The sequence below is a fragment of the Harmonia axyridis genome, chromosome 1 (assembly GCF_914767665.1).
Source record: "Harmonia axyridis chromosome 1, icHarAxyr1.1, whole genome shotgun sequence".
In the NCBI taxonomy this organism is placed as follows: Eukaryota; Metazoa; Arthropoda; class Insecta; order Coleoptera; family Coccinellidae; genus Harmonia; species Harmonia axyridis.
In genome coordinates, this window is record NC_059501.1 from 53,405,745 (window position 1) to 53,422,055 (window position 16,311).

The window sequence follows — 16,311 nt, forward strand, 5'->3', positions numbered from 1 at the left end:
CAATATGAAGCGACCCTTTGATTTTTTACAATACCTATTTTGATTTCTTAATGTGAAAATTGAATTAACTTTTATTATTCACGTTTTGAAGGCAAATGTCTTATTTTCAGTCAATAAGGGGTTGTCCATTAATCACGTGATCTTTTTTTAGCATTTTTTTAACCCCCCCTCCCCCATTGGTGATACGTAGTGAGGTTTAAGACCACCCTCCCTCCCCCTCCTCAACATCACGTGTATTTTTAGTACCTACAACGAATCTTAAAATTTTCTGAATATTATCTTAATTTAAATACAGGTATAAACTATAATCTTTCTTCTGAAATTAAGGACCATAATGAAAATGTCTACACTAGGTTCCAACTTTTTTTTGATTGCCATTACAATAATAATAAACGAAGAGTGTAATCATAGGAAAAACATGTATTGTACTAGTACATGAATATATTTAATGTAGTCAAGGTCACTACTCGCCGCGCCGTGCCGCTTAATATTTGTTTAAAAATCGCGCGTTTGACGAAAAAATAAATACACGTGATATCTTACTACACCCCCCCTCCCCCTTGTGATATTTTCGTGATTTTTATCAAACCCCTCCCCCCCCTTTCAAGCCTCACGTGATTAATGGACAACCCCTAACCAGAAATACCGTACCAGAGAAAATAGAACTAATGTTATTACGTTGTCAGGGTGCATAGTAACAGTTTCAATTAATGAAGTTGCTAATGAAAAAAATGGGCGTCTGCATTTTCTTCAAGCCGTCAATATTTGTTATTTATAATACAAGTGCAGAAGGCATTGATATTTTCCCACGACTTCAAAAACAAGCCACATAGTGGCGACTGGCGAGAGAAATTGATGTAATATTTCCATGAATATCGTTCGGTGATTTTTGTATTGAAAAATGTTAGTTGGCCGAATAGTTTTTCGTTTCACAAATTTGACAGATAATAGATAAACCGTGGCAGGAGACTTCTCGCACAATTTTTTTCTGAAGATGTGAGTGAATGAACGGATTAGCCACAGAATTAGAAAAACATTTATTTTTTCACTCGGTTCAAAAATAGTCTAATTTTGACGTTTCAAAGTAATCAAAAATTATTTTTTCGGCAACCGTCCGGGAAGTGCTCACTTCCCGGACGCTTTTTCTCTGAGAAAGTAGCATTTCCCGGAAAGTACGTACTTCCCGGACTAGGCCGGAAAAGAATCATAGAATACATAGCAACCGAGATAACGGCTGACAGTTCATATGAAATTAGTTGTCAAAAATTTGCATGTTTTTTGATCGCAATCGCAATAAAATATGGAAAGCAGCAGCGATAGTGTTATTTTACATGGTTGCCGAAAAAATATTGTACGCAACACGCCCGAAAATGGTTTTTTTCGGCAACCGTCCGGGAAGTGCTCACTTCCCGGACGCTTTTTGTCTGAGAAAGTAGCATTTCCCGGCCTAGTCCGGAAAGTACGTACTTCCCGGACTAGGCCGGAAAAGAATCATAGAATCCATAGCAAACGAGATAACGGCTGACAGTTCATATGAAATTAGTTGTCAAAAATTTGCATGTTTTTTTATCGCAATCGTAATAAAATATGGAAAGCAGCAGCGATAGTGTTATTTTACATGGTTGCCGAAAAAATATTGTACGCACCATGCCCGAAAATGGTTTTTTTGGTCTCACAGACTTCCAGGACTCGCTTACGCTCGTACTGGAATTTTGTCTTTTCGTCCAAAAAAACCCTATTTTCCGGACTTGTTACGTAAATTACTATTTCGATATTGGAAAGAATAAATTACGTTACCTTTTTCTTTCTACAGTTTTTCCACTGTCTCCAATTGATTCGAATATTTCCAGTTCATCTACATCCGAAGTTATAGTCGAAGAATGGACCGAGGAAACATATTCAGATCCTGAACTGGAAAAGTCTTCTAAGGCATCAAAGGATCTTGCACCCTCCTTCGAATCCGATTCATTCAATGCAGCAACGTGGACCGCATGGACGTCATCACCCTTTGAAACCGTGTTGTATTTTGTTGCGGTCTTTTCAAAAATCTTTGCATTTTCGAGATAAGTATATTCAAGATCACTAGGATTAAAATCTTGAATATTTGCCTCTATAGGTATAAAATTCTTTTTCGAAACATCGTCCAAATCTAGTTCAGACTCTGGAGTTACCTGATTATCTTGTGAATTTTGACAGGGAATTAAACTTTTTTCTGTATCTCCATATCCTGAGAAACTTTTTGGTTCTATTGTTGAGAACCCAGGAGGTTCAACTTTTCCTTTACTCTCATATATCGAATTTTCCTGAGAATTTTCTCTTATCACAACTTTTGAAAGGATAACTATATTTTTCTCCAATGGGAGTTCACGTAAAGTGGAGCCACTTGGAATATTGATAATATTTATATCTTCTGACTTATATGCCAATTTTTTCTGCGCAGCCAAGTTTAACAGAAAACGTGTGCGATCCATCCTGACTCAATACTAATGTTCCTAATGAAAAAAAAAATCAACGTTCATCAACAATAATCTAAATAATTTTCTGCTTATAACGAAACCCAAGGTATTGACGGTTTGCTTCAGATTCATTATAAGGGATTGAGGGATGAATGTTAAAAATATCTAGGAATTTCAAATATGTAGTTCAGTATATACCGAGTGGTTTATTTTGCGCACAGGTGGAAACTCGGAATTCTGATACTAGGTTCTTTTGTAATTTTGCCTGAGGAATCGAATGGGCCCATCAGATTTTGGACCCAAAAGAGCCTTATACCGGATATGAGGCTCAACTTTGAAATTTCAAATGCAAACCCATCTTTTTTATTGCAGATTTGGATTCAGCGCGAAATTTTACATCCCAATTGATTGGAGCCAACATTTTTTCGTCTATTTTTTTCACTCTATGCAGCTTTTTTTGTTCAAAAATCCGAAGGCGTTCATTCAGATCAGGATGCAAAAATTGATATTCTGATACTGGGGTCCTTAGTAATTTTCCTCGTTGAATCGATTGAGCACATTAGATTTTGGGTGCAAAATGGCCTGAGAGATAAGACGTGCAATTTTTAAATCTGCTATAAAAAAGATGGGTCCAAAATCTGATGGGCCCATTCGATTCCTCGGGCGAAATCACAAAAGATCCTAGTATCAGAATTCCGATTTTCCAGACTTTTGAACCACCCGGTATATGAATGTCAAACTCGATGTCGATGCCCAGCCGGATGCAAAACAATGGTATAGGGGGGTGTTGTTGGAGGGACTACTCTGAATTTCTTTTTTGACATCTAGAGACTGATTTTCAGTATTAGAGATATTCAATCAAAAAAAAAATATTTTTATGGAATATCGATTAATTGATTACTCCTTTCCCAAAATAAATTGAAAATCCTAAACAGAAAGAGTAGGTACTATTATGGAGTACTTATTGAATTTTTAGTGAAGACATTGAAAATTTATTACAATAACTTTTAAGATTTTATCCAGACATTTGACATCTTTCATCCTCAATTTGACTGTCCATTGTGAATCATCATTTCCAGAATTTATTCAGGTCTCAGGAAAATGAAGAGGATCCCAAGTAGCAAAACTTATTTCATAAGGGTCGTAAGAACTATTATACAGCATATCTTATAGAACAGTGAAAATCTTATAATGTGACTATAAACCATTATACAATATCTTTACAACCAAAAAGAGCCCCAGTTTATACAACACTTCAGTGCTTTTAGGACATCCTTTAGTACACTACACAACCATTATAGGATCATGATTATATAACTGTCCTATAAGTATGTCTTCAAGATAACTTATACAATGCATTTACAAAACTATTTAGGAACTGCTATAAAACTGTTGTATAGCAGTACTCTTCTGCGGTTTAAGATTATATGACGAATATTTATAACGGGTGTTTTTTTGAGAGGTTGCCGATTTTTTTTTTGAATAAAATTATGAAATGACCAAAATTTTTTTTTATTTGGTAGATAATTTTTTGGCATTTAACATTTAAACACAATTTGTGGCATATGGCCACCACGACTATTTTTCACAAATGTCATTCTGGAGGTCTAATTTTCGACCAATTTTTCAAGCATATGAGGGCGTATGTCGGCAATGACACGTTGAATATTGGTTTCCAAAGCGTCAATCGATTGAGGTTTATCCACATAAACCAATGACTTCACGTATCCCCACAAAAAGTAATCGAGTGGCGTCAAATCGCACGAACGCGGAGGCCAATTCACCGGACCATTTCTCGAAATAATGTTGTCGTTGAAAGTTTCTTTCAATAAGTCGATTGTTCCACGTGCTGTATGGCAAGTGGCACCATCTTGTTGAAACCACATTTCATCCATATCCATATCTTCAAGATTTGGCAACAAAAACTCATTGATCATGGTTCTGTATCGATTTCCATTCACGTTTACGCGTCGTCCTTCCTCATTTTTAAAGAAATATGGACCGATGATCCCACCAGCCCATAGACCGCACCAAACAGTACATTTATCAGGATGCATTGGTAATTCTTGAACGGCGTGTGGATTATCTTTGCTCCAAATGCGACAATTTTACTTGTTGACGTATCCATTTAACGAAAAATGCGCCTCATCACTGAAGAGAATTTAGGCGAAAAAATGGATCTTCGTTCAATTGATTTAACGACCAATCACTGAATTCACGGCGCAAACGATGTGTGTGGCTTTAATTCTTGCACCAATTGAATTTTGTATGGCACCAAACCCAAATCTTTACTTAAAATTTTCCATAAAGTCGATGGACAAAGTCCAATTTGCTGAGCACGACGACGAATCGATAAATTGTGGTTTTTTTCGACACTGGCCTCAACGACAGCAATATTTTCTTCTGTACGAACTCTTCTCCTTCTTGTCGGTGGCTTGGCATCCAAAAGAGTGAATGTAGACCGAAATTTGGTAATTATTCTTTATGGTGGTCTCTGACGGACGATTATGTGCACCATAAAATTCGCGAAGTGCTCTATAAACATTTTTAATTGAATACTGATTTTGAAAATAAATAATAATAATAATAATAAATAAAAATAAAAATTCAGAGCATAGCCCCACATTTGTAATGGAAAACCACTATCAATTAATAAGCTACGTATTTTATGTTGCACATCTGAGTTAAAACGTTCAGCTGTGCCATTTAAATTAGGTGTATATGGAGGAGCTTCTTTAAAAACTATTTTTTCTTTTTCAACTAGCCTCTTCATATTTTCAGTCAAGTATTCAGTCCCATTATCAAGTCTCAAGAAAGTAATTCTAGCTTGTGCCCCTAAGATTGTTCTAGCATTTTCCAACATTTTGCCAAGAGCAATGTGAACCATTGTTTTATCAGCCATTGGGTAAGCCCAGCAATACCTTGTGAAATCATTGGGTTCTGCATTTGTCGCAACAGGATTGGGTTCTGCATTTGTCACTATCTCTTCATTCTGCTGTTCTGTTTCACATGTCATCCCTTCTAACATTTTCTCCAAATCTTCTTCAGTTTTCAAAGAATCATATACTTCACTTTCCAGGGAGGAGTCTGCCAGTCCGATTCTTTGCTTGCTACCAAACATAGCTTCGTAAGGGCTTTTTTTAATCCCTTCGTGTAGGGCTCGATTTTTTTTACTCTGAATAAACCGTAAACCGTCTGACCACTGTTTGGTATTATTGTCAAGCATCCAAGCTACCAACATATCTCTTACATCCTGATTAGATCGTTCTACAGATCCTTGGCTTTGTGAATGACGGGGCTTTCCGTGTACAAGTTTAAGACCTGGCCACAAATCCTTTAACTCTTCTATAATCCTATTGGAAAATTCTCTTCCGTTGTCGCTTTGTAGAATAAACGGAGCACCGAACATGCAAAAAATGTCTACCACGACATACGCAACTTCTTCATCATCATCATCATAATCATTTATTCACCATCAATTCAATTACATGGCAGGTCAAAAATATATAAATAGTTCATAAAATTGAATTAATAAGTTATATATATATATATATATATATATATATATATATATATATATATATATATAAACAGAAGTAAAATCTACACACAAATAAGTTTCTTCATCGGTTTTTGATTTAAGTGGTTTCAAAATGGTAAATTTTGTGAGGTGGTCTTGATAGTTTAATATAAAACGGTAGTCTCGATCGGGTTCACTCTGCATATCGATCAAATTCACTTGACATCTGGAGTTCATGTGATCTGATAAAATTGGTGCGACAACTAACCCCTTTTTCCTTATTTTCTTTTTTCCTTGACATTGTTCGCAAAGAGACAAATAAATTTGTATAGCTGTTCTAGTAACATTGCAGTATTTTTTGTTGATTTCAGCCTGCACGACTAAAAAACAAATAAACAAGTTGTTTTATTTTATCATAACCGGTGTCCGTAAATACTATGTGTGTTCCATAAGGATTACATTAAAATTAGGTTGGGTTTTCCGACATCACTAATGAAATTAGATGATTATACTTACCTCTAGTTCGTTTGTGTCCAGTTGCTATGTGTGCAGCTTCAATAATGCCAAAAAGATCCTCTGTTTTACAGTAATATCGAAAGCTTTCATCTCGTGTTCCTTTGTTTTTAGCAATTAATTTTTCATGTTCCCCAATTGTTATGATATCGTATCTCTTTAGCCTTCTATATTGCTTGGCAGACAACGGCATTTTGCTGTCTCTCAAACGTTTGGCTTCTTTTACCTCTCGGACGACCTCTTCATACCGTTCGTTTGTGAAATAATCGCTTCGATTATTGCTGTTGTCGACGATAGTTTTAATTTTTTCAATAAACGCATCTCTCATTTTAGCCTTTAGTTTATGATAGGTATACTAGGAACCTAGGAACATAAAACGCACCTTACTCGATAACAGTTGGGATCACACTGACAAGTCTGGACTGGAACACGTGGTTCGTGAACCCCTCCCCAAGCTTTCAGATACGTTGTGGTTGTTTGAATATTGCCAGAACGCGTTCTGGCTGTTTAAAGATTGTCCAGAACGCGTTGTGGACGCAATGGGCCGGCCACAACGCGATTAATGATGATATTTCGGTGTTTGGTTATTGAGAACCGTCCACAACGCGTTGTGGTCGTTTATTTCGCTCAGTGAGCGTTTTCGGTGTTTGAGTGTAACATATACATGGACCTGCTAATAACACGTTGTTCAGAGATACTTCATTACCACTTTTCACGCTGGCATCGAAAACAACCCTCAATTTCGTCGTAATACTGCCCTCCTCTAGGACACCATGATGTGGCATATAAAATATCATCTGTTCAATTTGATCCCCAATTTGTGATTCAGTCAACTCAGACATGTCCCAACGATTGGTACTCGTGTCATGAAATCGTGATATCTCCTATGCAATTCTGGGTCGCTGTTCAATTTTCTTTCCAACGCATAATATCGGGAAATCGCCGTGTCCAATGAATTGCCCAACCTCAGACCTGAATTTACCATAGGAAGCTGAACTACATATCGGCCTGATTCGTCTGTGTTTAAAGTTTCCCTGAATATGCGTTCACATTCAGATTCCTTACGAACTGATGGAATTTCCACGTCTTCAATATGCCAAAATTGTTCTAGTATGTCCTGACCATCTTGATTAGAAGACAAGTTACAATGCCTTGTCTGTTTCGGATCATGAAATAAAATCGGACCTGACAAAATCCACCCTAGCCTCGACTTCACCAGGGTAGGCTTACCAGTACCCAACTTTATTCTTCCTATTGCTAATAAATCATGATATATTTCCGTGCCAATTAATACGTCTATCTGATTTGAAACATTGAAAGTAGGATCGGCTAATGTTACCGATTCAGGAATTCCTAATTTACTGGCATCAAATGAGACCGTGGGAATACATTCCGTGATTTTGTTAACTACTAAAAATGATAATTTTACTGAAAAATTACTTGTTGAAGATTTTATTGTGGCTGTTGTTCTCAGGCATGCATTAGATGTAGAACTATTTAAACCAATGACCTTTATATCAACTTTCCTTACAGGTAAATTCAATCTCGAGCATAGTTCTCTCGTCATAAAGTTGCTCTGTGAGCCTGCATCTAAAATGACTCTAGCGTTTTCAAAGTTTCCGCTATTGCCAATAACATTGACAATCGCTGTAGACAAAAGAATGTATGGTTCTTTTCCCACTTGTCTCGATTCCGAATGCATCGCAATTGTGACTGATTCGGTTGTTGCACCCTGCAATCGTGACGAAGGTGCCACGAATGATAACATGTTCAAGCTAGCTTGTTCAGTAGTGCCATTAGCAACATAAGTGTTTGAATTTTCGGTTTTCTCGAAATGAAGTAGCGAATTGTGTTTTTTATTGCACTTTTTACAACCGCTTGACTTGCAATCTGACAGTTTAAGACCCTTTCTTAGGCAATTAATGCATAATCCTAATTTTGCGGCTTCGTTATAGCGAGATTTTTCTGACAAATCAAGTAATTTTTTACAAGTGTACAAATAATGTGCACCCTTGCAAAGAAAGCATGAAAGGTTTTGGGAAAGATGCGCTAATGTTTTTTCTTGTGGCCTGACCGAAGTTTTTCTATTTGACTCAATTGATTATAGAAAATGACACCTTTCCGTAAGAAATTGCATGAGTTCTTTAATTGTGGGCTGATTAAGTTTGGATGATTCTCTAATCCATTCTTTTTGCGTTTTTATATCTAATTTAGATGATACAAGATATACCAATAAAGTACTCCACTGATCAGAAGGTTCACCTAAGTTATTCAATGCTCTGATATTCTTCTGAAAGTCATCTACCAATCTTTGTAAATTGGAAGATGCTTCCTTTGAAATGGTTGGTAATTCAAAAATTGCTTTAACATGAGTATGGCAAATCAACTTTCTGTTCTCAAACCTGTCTTGTAAAAGTTTCCATGCAACATTATAATTACTATCCGTGGCCTCTAAATCTGCTATCACCTCTGAGGCAACTCCTGTGACCGATAATTTGAGATAAAAGAACTTTTGTACGTTTGCTAAAGTTTTATTTTTATCAATTAAAGCGTCAAAAGCATCCTTGAAGGCCATCCATTTGTCGTACCTTCCATCAAATTTTGGTAAATTAATGGAAGGTAGCTGTACACCTGAAGAGTGTACAGCGTTGAAAGCAGAACTGCCCGAATTACCCTGCATTCGAGAATTGGGCAAGGTCGCTGCATCAGCTAAAATGCCCTTAGCGCGAGATACGACTTCGTAATACGTATCCTCAAATTCAGCCCTATATTCTTCTTGTTTTTCAGAATCGTCAATGAACTCGATCTTAGTTTGAACGTCGTCAAATTCCGTCCAAACGCATTCAATTTTCTCTAATCTATCTTGTAATTCAGATACTGCGGAATTTGCTCTACTTAGAAATGAAGTGAATCTTGTAATTTGCCCTTTTATCTTACCACGTCTCGCAACGGGAGCTCTTAATTCATCGGCTGCCACTGATTCTTCGGCATTCGACATGTTTATGTGAAGGAATAAACGAAACTACTATGAAAACTGCACTTTCAAATAGCTCGAATATAATAAATGATGATCGAAAAGATAAAACGATATTAAATTGTTCTGATGCAATGATAAGAAATAAGGTGATATGGAAAGGAACATAGGATTCACTCTGATACTTTTGTAGACTCCCTGTTTGCTTGAAACTCCTTTGTTCGATGCTCTGCTTGAATCCGTCTCGAAGTTTGACCAAATTATGTTCACGTGGATTTCGATTGGGTGTAATCTTTGCTCATTGTTTAAGAAAAAAAAACGTATAAACTACTGAAAACTAGTGTTCATCTTTATTGTAAACAATAATCAACAACTGAAATCTCAGCGTAAGAAATACAGTTATAATTTTCAATGTGACTGTCGTTGCTTGCTTCTTATTTTGCACTGCGGATGGGCCAGTGTTGCCGAAAGTATAAACTCAAGATCGGTATAAATGACTGCGCAAAATCGGTGTATTTGGGGAGGAAATCGGTGTAAGGAAGATTTTACCAAGAATATCAATTTATTAAAATAAAATATAAACAAAAGAACATTCAATTAACTGAAAATACATTTTCTTGTAACCAAAAATAACATCAAGTGAAGAAATTAATAAAATACAATATTTTCATTAAAAAATAAAAACCTAAATTTTCCCCACAATTGGGTATTCATGAGTTTGTCGACCCATACCAATATGATTTTGACATAGTTGAGGTCATTTCTTGACCAATGTCAAAATAAAAACAGTTAGGTCCTGTTGTTTTTATCAATCTTTTTGGGTGCATCAAACCGGTAATTGTTTCGGTTGACTGTCTGTTGCGTTGAGTCGTTTTCATATGGTCAATGGCAGAAAATATTCTCCACGTTTGCCGATGAATGGGGTAATGTGAACATATTAAACACGAATTTAGTTACAGTGGGAAAAGTGGGAGTGCCATCACCATTCTTAATATGAGCCACTTCTTCCCAAAATAATAACGTATCGTCAAGAAACTCTTTGATTATTTCCGTATTCCGCAGGGTTCTCCATTCTGTATCACAGTTTTGGAAATCTGTGTCGCCTATTAAACCGCGAAACAATCTGCACACTGGAATTACAGAGGCAGTTTTGCCTTCCTTAACATTCCTTGCTTCGGAAATATTAAAGTCCTTAATAATATTGTTTTTTAATGGGAATCTTTGAATTATTTGTTGACAGGACTCTAGATAGAAATCCAAGCACCTGACTTTAAAAAATTTAATTTTTTTCTTTTATTCGTTGCCACTGAGAAGAGAATTGGTAACAGCGGCACCATAATAAATTTTGAATCTTATCATTATGTATCTAAACCGAGCAAGATGTGCTCATCTAATCTCTTGTCTATGCATCTAATTATACAAAATATTTAATTTTTCGGTAAAAGATTCAATTTCGACATAATATCTATGAAATTGAAAAAACGGTATACATTTATCCCCTTTCGGTACATCGGGAGATCAGTTTCCAAATCGGTATAAATACCGATAAATCGGTGTTTTCTGTAACACTGGGATGGGCCGCTGGCGGTTGTTATGAAAGGCTGGCCGCTTCGGGGTCACCCGGTCGTACCCGATGTCGTAAGGGTTCGCCCGAATTGGTTCTGCCAGGATTGACTAGCGGTTTGCGTGAACAGCCTTATTCACACTTTTACCTTTCAAATATCCGTGCTGAGAAGCAGAAAAAAGTGATATTTGAAAAAAAAAATCGTTTTAGATATCACACTTTCAAAGATTTTCGAGAAAGAAGACAAAATTCTTATAGGTCTATAATTTGTAAACAGTGTAGGATCCCCCTTCTTGAACACCAACGTCACTGTTGCCATCTTTAGTGTATCCGGAAAAAGTCCATAGAGCAACATGATATTCAAAATGAAACATAATGGCTCAGCAATCAGATCGATACATATTTTGATTATTGTCATAGGAATCTCATCAAAACCACTGGTTCGTTTATTCTTCATATTTCTTACTATATCTTTAATTTCGACTTGATCGACGGGCGCTAAAAATATAGATTTTGAAATGAGTTCAAAATTCAAATCATTAAGAGAAGATGAATCATTAGCAACACCACCAAAAAGATGAATTTCGATCATTGCCAATTTACATCGTCGGAAGGACCTTCGTAAATATCCCTCCAATTAACCCCAAACAATGAATTTCTCATTTCTAACTTAGCATATTCAGAGAAAACTCTACCAAAAAGGCCGCTTTCATGATTTCATGATGCATTTCAAAAATGACTTATTATGCATTATGGTCAGAAATATGTGTATTGATGGTTGCAGCTGTACAATGTTCATAATTCGTAAAAATGTTATCTATATAAGTTTTAGATTCAATAGTTAACCTGGTGTATTCAAGTATTGTTGGTTGCAAATTATATGATGTTAACAATGATAGAAATTGGTTTGCTTCTTCATCTTCTCTGCTGATATTTATATTGAAGTTTCCCGCTATAAAAATCTTAAGATTATTCACAGTTAGAGACTTCAAAATATCCTCAAGTATACAAAAAATAAGTTCAGGTCCTTGCCTGGTCTTTAAATAATCAAAATTGAAATATTATCCCCATTTATAATCAATTCAACGGCCGAACTTTCAACTACATAAGGAATAGACATTTAACGATATCCTCACGTAATTTTGCTTGAATTCCACTTTTCACATACACTGCACTTCCTCCACGCTGCCCATTTGACCTGCAGAACATACTGACAAGGTTGAAGGTTTGTAATTTGTGTTGTTCTAACTGTTCGGAAGTTTTCCAATGCTCTGTTACACAGAAAATATCACATTTACCTTCGTTGCTCAAAATATTTTCTAATTGATCCATACAATTGCCAATAGAACATAGATTCTGATGCAATACATTGAAATATGTTGGACTTTGAGTAGAAAACTTTTTCAACTTTGTCAGTTAATAAACCACTTGTCCCACTAAGCCCATCTGGTGGAACGAAGGATGCACAGACATGGTTCGGAAAAGGAAGAAGGAATTAGCAGCCTATAAAAAAGTGTGAAATTGGTCAAACTACTTAGTGTATAAAAATACGGAGGCCTCGGCCAAGCGATTTTTCGAAACAAAACAACGCGAAAGTTGGAAAACATACCTAGAAAAGCTGAACAAAAATAATATATATTAATAATAGAAATTTTCTTAGAATCGAAGTCGAAGTTGCCCAAAAATCAAACCCAGAAACAGATATTATACAGCTATCGTTTTCGAGGAACGACTACTTGCTTTGCTGTTTCTTGGATTTAAAGGGAGCATTAATTTTGAGATATTGTATAAAACAATGGTGGACCTGGGAATCGAGGAGAAGACGGCGTTCGTTATTACAGAATTGTTCAATGGTAGAGAAATATTTATCAGAGATCACGTTAATGAGTTGCATGTTCCGAGGGTGGTATACAATGGACTCCCTCAAGGATCCATACTTAGTCCAATACTATTGGATTGAAAATATATTTGATTTGATTTGAAAATATATTTGATTTGATTTGAGTATATTTAATATCCACACGTCAATCTTACATCGCTTATTAAAAAAAAAAATATCAAAATACTTCAATTTGCTGACGACTTATGCATTTATATTTCCAATGATTATTATGGAGAGTGCTTAAGAGTAGTCTTAAGAGAGCTAGAGTACTGAGAATACTGAAAGAGTGGCTGTTCAAAATGGGATTTTCAATGTCAACCGAAAAATCTGCATTCATGTGTTTTAACAGACACCGTCTGCCTACGATAACACAACTAAATAAAGCAGATTTACAAATTCCCTTCGTCAGACAATATAAGTATCCTCGACTCTAAGATTCTCTGGACAAGTCACATTGAATACACGACGAACCGTTGTGAAAAAGCTCTGAATATATTGAGATGCATAACAAGAAAATCTTGGGGCACTGATCCTAAAACAGCACTACTGTTTTACAAATCTTATGTGAGATCAATTTTAGATTATGGAAGTATATTTCATGGGTCGTCATCAAATACAAATTTAAAGAAAATAGACCGAATCCAATACAAGACTTTGCATAGGAGCTATGAAATCCTCACCATACGATGTAATATTGGCGGAAGCGAATGAACCTCCCTTAGATCTAAGACGACAATACCTCGCTGAAAAGTTTGTAGCCAGACTAAGGGCATGCAACTCGACATTACTAACTAGGCTTGCACATTTAAATACGGAGAACCCTTTCTGGCGTATTAAAAATTCACCTCCCTTGACGAACGCCTTCTTGAATACTCGAGAAATTTCCCATGATCCCAACCAGTTGGAAACCTCATCATTGTTTCTATTCCGGTTTGAATTAATTCTTTTTGAGCCGTTGATAATTTTTTTCAAATATTTAGACCTCCAAGCTTATAACCACGGTATTGTCCAATCATTGATACAAGACCTCAATATAAAAACTACTATTTTCACGGATGGCAGAAGAGATTCGTTATGAGTAGGTTGTGCCTTTTTCATTCCATACTTGAACTGACTAGAAAATTCAAATTACTAGATCCTTGTTCAATTTTCATAGCTGAGGTCGTTGCAATCTAAAAATTCATAAAATGGTGTATCGAGAATGGCACCGAGGATGCAATCTACACAAGATTGTTATCACAAATTCTGCCTTATACAGGGTGTTTCCTAAACATGCGGCAAAAATTCAGGGGGTTGTTCCTTGGACTATTTTAAGCATGTTTTGTCCTTGGATGATTTTTGAAAAACCTCTTTGTTTCGAAGATACAGGGCGAACAACATTTTTCATATTTTTAAAATTAATAATAGTTTAAATAAAAATGCGTACCGCACTGTGTTTACTAAGTAGGTACAATTTATTTTTAAATTTGTTTAACAACATTCCAATTACTAAAAACGGCCAGTTTTTTGACTAAAAATTCATAAGTGCAGATGGTAAAGGAATACAGATTAAACACGGTTTTCATTTGAATTCGTTTTGTGATGTATTAGCAATTAACAACAACAATTAAGGGTTCGGCAGTCAATGAGGAGAAGATTGGATGCTTGTATGCTGGCTAGAGGTGGTCATTTTCAACAGTTTTTGTAGGTTGAGTTGAATTTTCATGTAATTTTTCATAATAAAATGTTATTATCTGAAATTTTGTTTTCCCTATATCTTCGAAACAAATAGGTTTTTCAAAAATCATCAGAGGACAAAATATTCTTAGAATAGTCCAAGGAACAACCCCCTGAATTTTTGCCGCATGTTTAGGAAACACCCTGTATACAGAAGACAATAAAATTGCAGATCTAAACCATCTGGGACCATATGCTTGACAAGTGATCTTTTTGACGTACACGTTTCAGGAATGAGTGGTACACGTGCGAGCGGTTTTCCAAAATGGTATTCTTGACAACCGTCCGTTCTACTAAACGTACAAGTTCAAAAACGTGTACTCCCAAAATCCGATACCCTTGTAAATTTTCACAGATGAGATGTAATGTAATCAATTTATGTTCCGTCAATTCAAATTTGAAAAAAAATTTCGACGAAAAATTGTTCACAATTATATTTCATTTTTCACTTGTACATTATCTGTTTATTTTACCTTAGAAACGGTTGCTATAAATACACTCATAATGCCCTATGGCTTTTTTAGCGGGCGTTATGGACCATTATGCCCGCTCGTAGTGCGAGAAGGAAAAGCTAAAATGAAATTATTCATTTCCCAGAATTTTGTTACTACTACAAGTGACAACTCAACGAACAACAACAAAGTCTAATTAAGATTAAATGTGCAGTTTTTGAATTTCACGGAAAAATTATTTACTAGTGAATCTTCAGATATTTTCGAAACCTCTGAAGCGAAAACTTGACTACAACTACTTGGAAGCTGTAGTATCCTCTCATGTTACTACTTTCTTTGTTAAGTTCCGTTTTTCATATCGTCGGCTAAGAGTGTAAATCTGCTATGTCCATGAAGAACAATTTTTCAGGAGACCAAAAAAACCGTACAGTAAGTGTTGAAAGGGTTATATTAAAAATCGAAAAATTCCAATATACCATATTGGTCTCTTTTAACATCCTAGCAAGGATAATTTGAAAACTCCAATTTTCTCCATCTCCTAGTAAGATATTTTGGAACATTTCTACAAAGACAATCTTTAGAGTTTTAAAATTTTGTGGACTTAGCAGTTTTACTAACAATATTGTCTATAACGTTTTTTCAATTTTTGAATGAAAGATTGAGCTTAAGTAGAAACAAACTTCTATATTGATACCTAATATCCAAACGTAACATTTTTAAAAAATATTATTCATAGGATAGGTTATCATAATATTGATGATAATCATCAGGAGTGATCCAAACCAGGAAGATTCCGCCAGAGTTTTTTTTCGGTTACTTCTTTTTCCTGAAACTCTTTCTTGTAGGTACATTTGTCTACACCACAGAAAGGTTCCGAGTCGATGAAAAGAGGTTGTGCTCCCTTTCTGGCAAGTGTGTTGGCCTCTTCATTCTCTCTAATTCCCGAGTGGCCGGGAATCCAGATTAAAAAGACCCTGTTATACTTAACTATTCCATTGAATTTTATTCGGCATTCCAATACCATTTTAGAATCGATGATATGTGAGCTCAGTGCTTTAATTGCAGCCTGACTATCGGAATGTATGGCTATGTCACATTTTCGATAGTTTTTTATATGTTAATTTCTACACATCTTTTTATTGCAAGTATCCCTGCCTGAAAGACAGTTAGACAGTGGCCTAGCGATATTGAGCATTTGGTACCAGTCCCGAATACTCCAGCGCCAGTCCCCGTC

General features: G+C 35.8%; 2 protein-coding genes across 2 annotated transcripts; both read right to left on the reverse strand.

The window, feature by feature from the left end:
- Positions 1-7,318: 7,318 nt before the first annotated feature.
- Positions 7,319-8,257, reverse strand: LOC123671941. Its single transcript, XM_045605845.1, has one exon. The coding sequence runs from the start codon at positions 8,255-8,257 to the stop codon at positions 7,319-7,321; it is 939 nt and encodes a 312-aa protein (XP_045461801.1).
- Positions 8,258-8,590: 333 nt separating this feature from the next.
- LOC123671948 lies at positions 8,591-9,487 on the reverse strand. Its single transcript, XM_045605857.1, has one exon. It carries the CDS (start codon positions 9,485-9,487, stop codon positions 8,591-8,593), a length of 897 nt encoding a protein of 298 aa, XP_045461813.1.
- Positions 9,488-16,311: the final 6,824 nt, after the last annotated feature.